Here is a 13,693-nt window from a genome sequence, read left to right on the forward strand (position 1 = left end):
CCTGGCTACTGTAGCTGGGATTGTTTCACAGACAATGGAGGTCTTGAAGAGTAAAGTGTGCGTGCATGTGAACACATTGTGTTATTAAAGTAACAATTATGGTCACTTGCAGTTCATGTGTTTTCAATGTAGTGTAAGATGTGTTAATTATTATTATTACTCAAAAACCATTAAAACTTCTAAATTGTGGAAGTTATTCTTCATTATTTTACTGTGGTTATTTTGTATATGTTGTTATTTTGATTAAAATACAAAATTCAACACACAAATTCAACACATATTCTGGTTGAGGTATTATTTTAATAATTTATTTCATATTTCATTTATTTTTCACTGCTAAATATTAAAAACATAAGGTTAAGTTTCTAAAATGTATGGAATGTTACATTGGCAGTTGTACACTGGTAAAACAAATATGAACAAATTGATGTCTGTAGTGCAAATTGCTGGGTGGGGGGGAATGCTGTCTTGTCATAAAACGTACAAGATTATTATATATATATATATATATATATATATATATATATATATATATATATATATATATATATTTATTTATTTCTACTAGGTAAAAGTAACAAAGATAAAAGTACAGAACATATTAACATTACGTACAAAGAGGTGACATAACTGGCAAAGCACCCTTTATACGTGTATATAACAAGTAATACAAAACGAAAGTTTGGTGGTAGTGACATATTTTCCCTCTTAAATGGAGCTCCACTCTACGTAAAGTGTTACCCGGACCAACATGGCGGCCGCGTCATTAGTGGAGGCGACGTAATTCTACGGAAAGTGTGGCCCGGTCCAACATGGCGGCGGCGTCGCTAGTGGAGGTGACGTATTTCCGCTCTTGAGTGGAGCTCCACTCGCCCATATGTCTGCAGCCAGACCCTCTTGGTTGTTGTTGGACCGTTCAAGATGGCGGAGTATCTTGCGTCCATTTTTGGTACAGAAAAAGACAAGTAAGCTACATTAACATATTTAGTTTGAACGGTGCAATATTAACTGATTTGTACGCTAACATACCTGTTTGTCTGCTGAGCCTTTCCATTCGAACGCAAAACTATATTTTTGTGTTAGATGTGAAGCTTCCGCATTGCTCATGCTGCAGGTTACAACGGTGAAAGCACACTCCTGCCAGTTTTAATAAACATGTTAAATATATCCAATCTACTGACACCATGAAGTTAAAAGAAGCATCGATTTCTCCGGTTTTTCAGTAGTTGGGATTAAAATACTGTGTCTTTGACCGTTTAAACAGTTAAAATGAACACTATGATTTTGTCACACTGATGTCAATTTCAATAACGTTATTTTGTCTTAGTATTCATATCTTGGAACAGTCTCCGTTCTGTTTGTTATTTCTAGGGTCAACTGCTCCTTTTATTTCAAAATTGGAGCTTGTCGTCATGGAGATCGGTGTTCTAGATTGCACAATAAACCAACTTTCAGTCAGGTATGTTTACATCTCAAACTTAAACCTATATGTTTTCATTTCCATCTCATTAAAATTGGTATATTGATGTTTAAAGTGAAACCTACTTCATATGTTTGCTATGTAAAATTTTAGACTGAAAGAAATATTTAATTGTGTGAGTGTATATATATATATATATAAATATATATATATATATATATATATATATATATATATATATATATATATATATATATATATATATATATATATATATATATATATAAATAAACTTTCAAACAAACGCAAAATGATTTGCAAATACAAAACTCTGTTTGAGAGAAAATGTGAGCTATGGGTAAATATGTATTCTGTGTTACAGCTGTGATACTCATTTGCCTTTTTATGAGGAAACTTGTTTCGATTTTCTCACAAATGCATGCAGGCAGATTTTCTCACAAAATACAATTGACCGTATGCACAGATAGCTCTTTATAACTTCCAGATAAAGATAAGACGGCTTGAAATCTTCCGGTGAAGCTCATTTTATATGTGAGATATATATATATATATATATATATAAAATTTTATATGCAGAGTCTTGTAATCCGAGGAAAGTGCACACATAACTACATTTGAATGCTGACAAATAAACACTATCATAACTTTTTACCTTACCTTCATAGCAATGGACACATTTTTAAAGTCTTGTAAAATTTTAAAGTCTTTAATAATTTCTTAACTCTGTGCAGTAAAATTTCACTTTATTAAAGTGGCGAAAAAATAAAATGAAAATGAAATGAGGTTATGACCACGAGATGGCAGTAGAGGATCACTCATTGGCTGCAGCATTGAGAAGGGTCTGGCTGCAGACTTGCACTTTCACCCAGACTTGCATTCTCAGACTTGCACTCTCAGACACTTGTGCTTCCGCTAGCGACGTCATTATTATTATTTCTTCTATTTATTGATAACTTTTTGTTTGAATCTTTCAACATTTTACAACAGTAGCCAGGTGGTGAAGACAAGAAAAAAGAAACTAAATTACAAAGTCACTTGCAATCGCTACTTGCATTCTCAGACTTGCACTCTCATACACCTGTGCTTCTGCTGGCGACGTCACTTGCAGTCTTTATTTATTTATTTATTTATTGTTCTGTTTATTTCTAAGTTTTTGTTTGAATCTCTCAACATTTTACAACAGTAGCCAGGTGGTTAAGACAAGACTAAATTACAATGTCACTTACAATCGCTACTTGCACTCTCCGCTACCTGTGACGTCACTTGCAATCGACACAAATCGTGCTTGTTGCCAATGGAGACAAGAAGCTGTGGTGGTGATTAAATGATTAAAACTAAATTAGTAGGCCTACTACTATAAACAAAGTCTTTCGTTAAGCGTTTTCCTCCTATAGAAAAAAACAAACACTTAATATGGCATAATGTATTAGGACACGTTAAGTTCAATTAAAAGACCAAATTCGATATATAGTTAGTATTTAATGTACAACAAGGCAAGCAGATGGCTATGAACACAATGCAAACGCTTAATGTGGCCTAATAACAGACTAAGATGATAAAGACAGTTCAGTAGGCATAGCCTATATGTCTTGTTGTTGACTCAAAGTATATACAGACCAGCAAATATGAACGTGCATTATGAAATGCATTAAGTGATTTTAAAAGGATCAGCTCTGTACAGGCAAGCAGACGAGTACCGAACGCAGTGCGTTAAATTGTACATTAAACGTCTTCCTCCTATAGAAAATAATTATGAATAAAACTCATAATGTAGCTTAATGGACAAAGACAGTGATATAAACGAGCTGTAGACAGTTTATTCTATATGGAAAAATGTTTAACGTGAAACTTTGCGCGTTGCATTTATTCACCACCACAGCTTCTTGACTCCATTGGTAACAAGCACGATTTGTGTCCATTGCACGTGTCGCAGGTAGCAGAGGGTGAAAGTATCGATTGCAAGTGACATTGCAATTTAGTTAATTTTTTTCTTGTCTTCCCACCTGGCTACTGTTATAAAATTTTGGGAAAAATTCAAACAAAATGTAAAAAAAAAAAGAAAATCAATAAAATAAAAAATAAAGACTGCAAGTGACGTCACCAGCGGAAGTGCAAGTGTCTGAGAGTGCAAGTTTGAGAATGCAAGTCAAAAAGTGCAAGTGCAAGTCTGCAGCCAGACCCTCTTGGCAGCATTTGAACCACACTTTTTTTTTCACGTCTTATGATTTATAATACAATACATTTTCTAACAAATTTTGTACTTTATCGGACTAAAGTATAAATTATAGCAAGTGCAGGAAGTCACAAAGTCACTTGTCATTTAAAATAAATAAATAAATAAGACCAGATAACAGCCTATAATGTTGAATTACACCTATATAGTTAAATACAGATTAAATAAGCTGGTATAACTGAATCACTTAATGCACATCTCTGTTTTGACATCGGCTCATCAGATGATTAATTCCGTTGCCATTGTCTATAATAGCAATGACTTGCGGCATGATTTAACCACGTTTGTCATCCCTGAAACGGTATATGTGGACATTTGGTCCTCTTAGACAAATTTTTTCCAAATTGTAAATAGATTATGTAGAAAAACTGAGCAAAGGATGCTCCCTTAATGGCACAGTACAGTTGACTGGAAATAACGGAGCTGGCTTGTGTAAAACCAGGAAGTAATCTTGCATATGGTCAATTGAGTAACTTTCTTTTCCAAAAATAGCAAATGGCACTGTCAGTCATTTTACGCTAGTCTCCCGAGACTCGAAACACCTTCTCAGGGAATACAGCAGACAACATGAGTGTGGAACGGGTGACTATCTGTCTTACTATATCTATAATTAACCGTATAGATGTTTTAACAAAGTGACCCTACTACAGTGTCAGTGAAAATCACAATAAGTGCTGTAAAACATGATTGATTGATTCCAAAATCAGTAGTGACATGGCTAAACATTTAACTAAGCAGTCTTTCCATATAAAAACTGATCCATTCTCCATACCTCTTATCCTCTGCTGCCTCGCCGCATATAGAATATATAGGCTACATATGTTGATACAATTGATCAACATTCAAAACAATGCAGGAGTATAAGAATATATTGTCAACATAGCGTCAACTGTGTACCAAAAATTGTGAGCGATTTTGATTTTATTTTTATGTTAGGTCAAGTAAGATTTATTGTCATTCTGCTATTTATGTTGAGACAAAGCCTACAGTTGGTAGAACTGTTGTAGGCTACCTCTGCAGTAAACGTTTAAACAAGTATAAAACTTCACATAGACAACCTACTGAAAGAAGTTGGCAAATCGAATTATACAAGTAGGCTACTATAATCAAACTAGTTTAAGATCAGGTGAGCTTTATTGTGATTCAGTTATATAATATTAGTATATATGTACTAAAATATAATATAAACATTACAAAATAAATACAGTGGTGTTTGTAGTAAAGCTGTCGTTATAGAAATGGTCACATGCAAAATAAACCATGGTTACCACATTTTTACTAAAGTAAAACCAACTTGAATTTTCCAAATATTAATTTCTAATCATTAAATTGTTAAAATCATTCTGAAATACTGGTAAGGCACTGTTTATTAAAATGCTGAACTAGTATTATATCAGCATGAAGCCATGAACATGATCCTTCTCCCTAATTCACAGGACAAGAGTGACACCAGAAGAGAAATGTTTGAGACACAATTATTTTAGACACAAATTTTTACAAAGTGTTACAACATTGAAAAAGTTTCCTTGTTTTATTAATAATAAATAATGAGCTCTTGGGTGATATTACTATATATTATACTAAATTAAACTGTCTATTTGGTACACAGTATAGTCGCTACCAATAATACATTTGCATTTTAGTATTACAATATATTGTATTTTATTATTGTTTATATTGTTTATAGTGTAAAATATATTTCGGGTCTTGGGAGACTAGCGTAAATTGACCAACCTGACCTTTGCATTTTCTCTCAAATAGAGTTTAATATTTGCAAAGCAGGTTGTGTTTATTTACCAAACACTGGCTTTGTTTGATGAATATTGGCACAAAATTTGCTCCATAATATTGTCATATCTTGCCACACTTTTATTGTAAAAGTGAAAAGTTTTGTTTTTTTTAACATCAGAACTCAGAGTAGGCTTGTATTTGCATATTCACTTTACATGTATGTGTTATTCTTTAAGTTTGATATAATGCTGCACTTTAATGGAAGTTTTGTCAAATAACAAATTTTATTTTGCCTTTCAGTTACTTAATACATTCATGACATTTAGAGTAAAGAGTTATTTGTAGTTCATCCATAGCTTCAGTGTTTAGGACTATTTGGTCTTGAAGCACCTGATATCTGGGGCCTTTAACAGTGTTATTCACCATAGTACGTTACATAGCTATTACGATTGTCAATTGTTTTTTTTCCATTGCACATATTTTTGAGCTTAATAATACAGCATGTAGTTTAGATTTAAAATATGTATATACAAATAATATTATATTTATATATAATCAGCTTTATAAACTACCTTCACAACTTTCACTTACACTGATATACAGTAGCATGTTTTCTTTCTTTGGAAAGCTCTTTTCTTAAACCACATGTTCCAAGGCATGTGATTGGCTGTTTGTTACTGATGTCACACTTTCATGTGCACATTCTCCATGAACTCAGGAACAAACCCTGAGCTGACAGAGACAGTTGAAGATCAGCATCATGTTACCAACAAAGCCCGAGTGTACATTGTTCGGTTTTGTTAACTCAAAACTAATTCTGCAACCCAGAGTTTGTTCAACTACCATTGTGGTACATGCCCCAGATCTAAGAGTGTTTGGTAATCCATTACTTTCTAAGATGTGCTTATTAAAGTGAAATAGTCAGCTTTATATTATTATTTTTTAATATCTTTTTTTGGTGAATAGTGGTCCCTCTGGTTTTCAGTCTTTTGGATGCACAAAGACAACTTTCTCCGCATAATTTGCAGCTCTTTTTTTGTGTTACCAGTTATTATTAAACCTATTTTGATTTCTCCCTTTGCAGACCATCTTGATTCAAAACATCTACCGTAACCCCCAAAACAGTGCACAGACAGCCGACGCGTCTCGCTGTAAGTCCCACTTTTCCTTCAGATAATGCTAGCTCGTGGGGTAAGCAAGGAATCCCATTTCTGTCCCAGATAAATTTAGATAAAAGTTAATGTAGAGACATCCTCAGAGCTGAAACACTGGACCCCTACTGGACTACACTAAATTACACACATCAAGTAAAAAAGTGACTGGAAACTTGTTCTTTCTAATAAACAGTAGAAGTGTTCTGGATTTGTTATTATAATGTGAGATTGTCCAGGCAATTTTTTGATGCCCCTTTTCCAAGGACATGATTCCTGAACCGTTTTATACTTGCTTGTACATTCTCAAGCAATTTTGAACCATTCTATTAAAGAAAAGTAGTTCTGATCTGGAACCAGGGCCTCATTTAGAAAGATGTGCGCAGAATGATCCTAATTGTGAATGTACAGCAATTTCTGAAATGCATCAACAAACAATTTATACAATGTCTATAGCACAAAAATAATTCCTTAAAACATCCTACATTATTAATTACACTTCATCTTAAAATTAATTCAGTTCTTTATGGTTTAGAAGTAGGATCAAATGCGATCGAACCTGTGTTTTATAAATGAGGCCCCAAGAACCAATTGCATCAGAATGGTTTGTAGTTAGGTCAAATTTCCTGAACATCATCAAGTTTGGCTACCTACTTCATCCAGGCTCGCTGTAAGGAGCAGTTTCTAATTTCTTGCAATAAGTAATCTTAAAAATTACTGATAGGAGAAGCATTCAGAATTGATCTGCATAGGCCATGTGTTATCTACTTGCTATATATTCTTCTACTGAGATACAAGGGAATTGGAGAGCTTGCAAAAGAAAGTAAAGAAATGCAGGAATGCTTGTTTCTTTTTCAGACACTTAACCTGTTACGTCACCATATAATATATGGGTATAATAGGGTTTGTGTGGATTCTTGCCTAAAAAATATCATTTTATTATTATTGTTGTTTAATTTTAAGGTAGGTATGAGTGCAGACTCCAGTGCTGCACACCTTTATTTCCATCCAGTGAAGGACTACTTTGACAAAAGCAGATATCATGCTTTTGGTTTGGATATGATAACATTTGTTTCAAATATTTAATGATCTGCATAAGCGTTATTAGAGCCCTTGTTTCAAGAATATATGTTAACTAAGCTGTGCATATTTACATGATTGTTTACAGAAGATACTTTTCTGCTTCATCAAAGCCTTAAGACCTTTACGTACTAGTTCTCTTGTCATCTTGGATGGATCTCTGACATCTCCTGCTGACCCCCACTCTACCCAGTTCACTTGTTTTCATGAATTGCCTAGTTTGTAATGTTGATATCTCATGTGGTCTGTAGACCTGGATGCTAAACAGTCTTAGTTTCTTTTACAAAGATGCACATTTTGTATTTCAGACCATTGTCCTCATGAACATATACCGTAACACTCAAAACTCTGCCCAGTCTGCTGATGGTTTACGCTGTAAGTTGCCCCCCACTTGCTTTGCAGGAGTCTGCGAGCATTGAACGTTTCTTTACGACTGGCAAATATCAAGAGCATCCATAACAATGTTAAATGATTGATCCCATAGTTTTTTGTTTTTTTTAAATGCAACTCTGCAGTGATTGAACCATGGCCTTATGTTTATAGGTATAATGAAGGTCTAGTTAATTCAGTATTTAGATTTTGCTTTATCCCAAATTATGCATTAGTCTTAAAAATATTTGTTAGGATATTTTTATGGGTAATATATAACAATGATGCCTATAATATAACCTATAATGACTTGTAAAGTTGTTTTCTCAGGGCAACAGATTTGTCTTTGACCCATATCATGATTAGTTACAGTCTAATCAATACTAAGGCTTACGTGCGTGTCTGCCAGATTGGCCTGAAATAATTTCATTTCTGAATTCTTAGTTTAAACATATGATCTGTTGATCATCAGACTTCATATTTAAATATATCCTGTTGGTTTGTTTAAACGCTATCCAGTAGATTTATAATGATTCAGTTAATCTAAAACTATGCTATGGGGGCTATACTGTATATCAAAATATTGTACTCTAATACACCTTTCTGTGCTCTAATTATATATATTTTAAATTGTTGCTAGGTGCTGTTAGTGATGTGGAAATGCAGGAACATTATGATGGGTTTTTTGAGGTGAGTTCTCATTAAGGATGAGTTTTGTTATGTTTGATTTTTTTTCCTGCTTCATGAGGCCTGTGGAACTGATTCAGAAATGATTTGGTATCCAAAGGGTCAGAATTCGGGGTCTGAGTTTGTGTCTTTCTGTACTTTTTACCATGCTAAATGCCTCAAATGTTCACATCCAACATCTACTTAAAGTGATGTTCCTAGAAGAACAAAGCTAATATTTACATATAGATGAAACCATTAAAAGCCGTGCTGGTGGGGTGAGGGAGAAATCCTGGCAGCCCAAGGTTTTTAGTTGTGGAGGCCTGAATGTTGCATAGACATTTACAGTAGCTCTTCCTCATTTCATTTCTTCAAAACATTTTCACATAAAGCATTTCTTTAGTATATATTTTGTAATTATATTACATTGCATAATGCTTAATTAGAATTCAGCAGTTAAATTAATGTGATGGTTTACCCAAAGGTAAAAAAGAGTGAAATGTAATGTAAGAGTAAAACGTAAAATAAATAATAATAATAATAATAATTCTTTCATCATTTACTCACTCACTCACTCACTCACATGTTGTTCCAAACCTGTATAACTGTCTTTTTATTTCTTTCCTTTAACACAGATGATGCTTTGAATGTTAGGGTCCAAACAACATTGGACCACATTGGCTTTCACTGTATGGACAAAAAAAGTCTTACAGGTTTGAAACAACATGAGGGTCAGTAAATAATGCCACTAATACATACATATATACTATTCCTTGAAATAGTTACTTCTACATTTTGCAATGCTGATTTATTACGTTTTCAACAGGAGGTCTTTACGGAGATGGAGGAGAAGTATGGAGATGTCGAGGAGATGAATGTGTGCGATAACCTTGGTGATCATTTGGTTGGAAATGTTTATGTGAAGGTACTTTAAAATTTGAGGTTTTTTTTATTTTATTTTTTTATGTTTTGTGACATTTGATTGATTGAACCAGACAGGTTTATGAAATTAACCGTATTTCAAACAGTGTAGCTATAACAACCTGCAGTAGAACACTATGCTTGGAAATATGTAACCGTTTACTTTGTTTTTATTGTCTGAACAGTTTCGGAGGGAAGAGGATGCTGAGAAGGCTGTATTGGACTTAAATAATCGCTGGTTTAATGCCCAACCAATACATGCAGAGCTCTCACCAGTAACAGACTTCAGAGAAGCCTGCTGTAGGCAGTATGAAATGGGGTCAGTGTCTCACAATTCACTATTTGTTTTTTAAACGGGACTGGGGTTATCTTAATATAGTTTATATTACAGTAATACATGAAGAGTTTGGTTCCAAAATGCAAAAAAACATTAAAAAAGAGTTTCTGCCAAAATCAGTATTGTATCTGTTCAGTATTGAAAAGTACATTTTTAATTTTATGCAAAATGCGATATTCAGAGTTATTAGGTCATGTTTTCTCCCTTTTTATCCAATATGTGACAAACGGCAGTCTCCCTTTTTGCAGAATTCTATATATCCTCTCAACCAATCACAGCGCACCATTCCACGCATTCTAGACAGTAGTGTTGTCAAAATACCCAGTACTGTGATACAAAGTCGGTACTAAAAGATTTAAATGTCACAGTACAAGGTTTCTTTAAGTACTGGTGGTATTGAGTACCCGGTCAACTGCGAAGCAGGAAACGCGTACGGAATCTCAAAATCCAGTCATGAAAATGAAACCTACACTTTAATATGGACAGTCACAGAATTTGTCAAAGTTAGCGTAAATTAATCAAATCAAATCTCCATATGGACCAGTATCTGTAAATGTTAAGCCACAAAAGTTGGTTGAAATATGAATCCTGCATGTTCTGCCCGTCTCTGTGTGAATGAAAGAATGGCAAAGACGTGCGGGTTTGTTTACTACATAGACTGAAACGCTTGACGCTTGCAGTAATTTCAGAATCTGCCGTCTCAATGAGGACATAAATACATAAACAACATCACCAGAACTGTTTCATTTGAGTAAAACAAGTGTCAATTTAAAGGGTATTCACGTCAACCCGTCAAAATAAAAGTTCATTTTTACATAAAGGCATTGTGCTAGAAACATTACTATTATTTAGTAGAATGTATGTGATACTGCTACTACTGTTGAAAACATTTATAAAACTTTACTTTTTTTTAAAGAAATAAATCACACAATATTTCTTCCATGTTTAAATTTTAATAGCAAATCCCCTTTATTTACCAAAAAATAAAATGTTTACATTTCATTAATTAAAAGACAAGTTAAATTTGGGTGAAACTTTTTTACTGTTTTTCATAATTATATTACTTGTAGAAACACTTTAAACACAATTGTAAGTAAGTATAAAAAATGGTACTGGTTTTATTTTTAGTGAAGTTATTTATTTTATTTTTATTTAGCATATTTTGTGTTTTGCTTTGGTACCGAAATTGGTACCGAGAACCATGGATTATCACTGGTATTTGTACCGAATACTGAAATTGTGTGGTACCGTGACAACACTACTTAGACATTAATGGCGGTGTTTTGAATACACCCGGCGTCCTAGTTTTCCTCATCTACTTTGTACTTTGTGATCAACAAACAAGGGCGTCACAATAAATCGCATGTAATTGTCATGCACATCTCTTCAGTTAAGCCAGTTTTGTGATTAATAGTACCGTTAAATCTCCATCAAATGGTTTCAGATTAAAATGATTCTTATGCATTTAATACACAGAGCCGTGGATCACTGTCAGCGTTAATGCTATATTGTGCTCATTAGATGAATCGGATTCAATTATGAATGTGATATTGATTGGTTTGTCAGTGTTAGTGTTTTTGTTAATGCCATTTATGCTTTTTTTAATAAAGCACATAGTACTAGTCAACTAAATTAATGTAACATGGGAAAGATTAATCAATTTATAGCATTAACAAAATGACCCGTTTAATTAATTTTGGAAGTGATGACTGATTAATTTATTTTTAGTCCAGTGCCTGTATATAAGATTACCAAATTTTCCGGAATATAAGTCGCACTTTTTTTAAAAGTTTGTCTGGTCCTGCGACTTATAGTCAGGTGCGACTTATCAAAATTTGTTTGACATGAACCAAGAGAAATTAATCAAGTAAAAACATTACCGCTAGAGGGCGCTCTATGCTGCTCATTGCTCCTGCAGTCTACCCCTAATAAACAGAGCGCCCTCTAGCGTCTGTAGACGGTAATGTTTTCTATTGGTTCTAAATAAATGCGACTTATAGTCCAGTGCGACTTATATATGTTTTTTTCCTCATCATGATGTATTTTTGGACTGATGCGACTTATACTCAGGTGCGACTTATAGTTCGAAAAATACGGTTATACTGATTAATACTAAAGTTCATAGGCTATCATATGGGGATCAACTTACTATGTTGTGTATTTTCAGCAAATATCTTTCATATTGATTAAATGGATTTATTGCATTTTTGGGAAAAAATTAAAATATTTTATAATAATTCTTTGAGAATCAAAACATTTACTCAAATGAATCAAAATGGATTTATTTCATTTTGGTACCAATATATATATATATATATATATATATATATATATATATATATATATATATATATATATATATATATACAAACCTGATTCCAAAAAAGTTGGGGCACTGTACAAATTGTGAGTAAAAAATGAGTGGAATAATTTACAAATCTCATAAACCTCTATTTTATTCTCAATAGAATATAGATAACATATCAAATGTTGAAAATGAGACATTTTTAAATGTTTTCAAATATTGGTTCATTTTGGATTTCATGAGAGCTACCCATTCCAAAAAAGTTGGGATAGGTAGCAATAAGAGGCCGGAAAAGTTAAATGTACATATAAGGAACTGGAGGACCAATTTGCTAATTATTAGGTCAGTTGGCAACATTTGCATCAATTACAACATCATGTCTGCATAGAAGAAGGATCCGGGTAATGAAATGGCCAGCCTGCTGATCTTTCACCCATAGAAAACATTTGACACATCATAAAGATGAAGATGTGACAAAGAAGACCTAAGACAGTTGAGCAACCAGAAGCCTGTATTAGACAAGAATGGGACAACATTCATATTCCTAAACTTGAGCAACTTGTCTCCGCAGTCCCCAGACGTTTGCAGACTGTTATAAAAAGAAGAGGGGATGCCACACAGTGGTAAACATGACCTTGTCCCTACTTTTTTTTAGATGTGTTGATGCCATGGAATTTAAAGTGATATATTTTCTCAGTTTAACCATTTGATATGTCATTTATGTTGTATTGAAATTTGAAACTTCCACATAATTGCATTCTGTCTTTATTCACAATTTGTTCAGTGCCCCAACTTTTTTGGAATCGGGTTTGTGTATATATACATATCTCAGTGACACCACTTTTTCCATCTTACCATCTCGTCCTACCACAGGGAGTGCACTAGAGGCGGTTTCTGTAATTTCATGCACTTGAAACCCATTTCTCGAGAGCTGAGGAGAGAGCTTTATGGACGTCGTAGAAAAAGGTACCAAAAACCATCTTCATCAAAGGCCAGTCTTGTGCCTTTCTTTTAAGTTGCCATTTTTGTTTTTGTAACGGAAATTATCTTTCCTTTAGACATCGTTCTCGGTCAAGATCTCATGAAAGACGCTCTGGTGACCGCAGTCGTGGAGGTCGTGAACGTGAGCGGAGAAGATCAAGAGATCGTGAACGGTCTGGAAGATTTTGAGCCATGACACCGTTTTGCTTCCTTTTTGTTGCTTAGTGTCATCAACCAATGACCAGCATTTGTGTGAGACATCAGATGCCATCTTTACTTGCTTGAAACCTTTTAGTTTGTCACTTTATTGACCTTTTTTTAAGTGTACGTTTGAAAGATTTTTGTTTCTCAATAAAAATGCATTTTTATTAATTGTCTGTGTCACATGTATGGGGTTTTTAAAATCTTAGTCATGATGAATCAGACCTGGAGGCTTTCAGCGAGTGTTGTAGGGGTGTGTCACTGCATTTCTATTAAT

The 13,693-nt window shown here is 33.8% G+C and overlaps 1 protein-coding gene across 5 annotated transcripts; it reads left to right on the forward strand.

The window, feature by feature from the left end:
- The first annotated feature begins 837 nt into the window (after nt 1–837).
- LOC127949661 (splicing factor U2AF 35 kDa subunit) lies at nt 838–13,587 on the forward strand. 5 transcript variants are annotated; one of them, XM_052547123.1, is made up of 8 exons: nt 838–965; nt 1,372–1,459; nt 7,945–8,011; nt 8,646–8,695; nt 9,498–9,596; nt 9,778–9,911; nt 13,108–13,200; nt 13,293–13,587. In XM_052547123.1, the coding sequence occupies exons 1-8, from the start codon at nt 922–924 to the stop codon at nt 13,402–13,404; spliced, it is 687 nt and encodes a 228-aa protein (XP_052403083.1). In that variant the 5' UTR covers nt 838–921; the 3' UTR covers nt 13,405–13,587. The 5 variants fall into 5 exon arrangements, with proteins under 5 accessions (XP_052403083.1, XP_052403080.1, XP_052403079.1 ...); XM_052547120.1 differs by lacking the exon at nt 7,945–8,011 and adding an exon at nt 6,490–6,556 and having other exon boundaries at nt 840–965; XM_052547119.1 differs by lacking the exon at nt 7,945–8,011 and adding an exon at nt 6,490–6,556 and having other exon boundaries at nt 863–965; nt 1,347–1,459.
- Nucleotides 13,588–13,693: the final 106 nt, after the last annotated feature.

Source organism: Carassius gibelio, chromosome B1, assembly GCF_023724105.1.
Source record: "Carassius gibelio isolate Cgi1373 ecotype wild population from Czech Republic chromosome B1, carGib1.2-hapl.c, whole genome shotgun sequence".
Taxonomy (NCBI): Eukaryota; Metazoa; Chordata; class Actinopteri; order Cypriniformes; family Cyprinidae; genus Carassius; species Carassius gibelio.

What these genes read in the sequence shown, in the direction of transcription:
- LOC127949661 (XM_052547119.1), top strand. Translation starts at nt 878, where the DNA reads ATGTCTGCAGCCAGACCCTCTTGGTTGTTGTTGGACCGTTCAAGATGG. An exon ending in TTTGGTACAGAAAAAGACAA is followed by an intron (nt 966 to 1,346) that starts GTAAGCTACATT and finishes ATCTTGGAACAG; the next exon opens with TCTCCGTTCTGTTTGTTATT. An exon ending in TGTAGGCAGTATGAAATGGG is followed by an intron (nt 9,912 to 13,107) that starts GTCAGTGTCTCA and finishes GTCCTACCACAG; the next exon opens with GGAGTGCACTAGAGGCGGTT.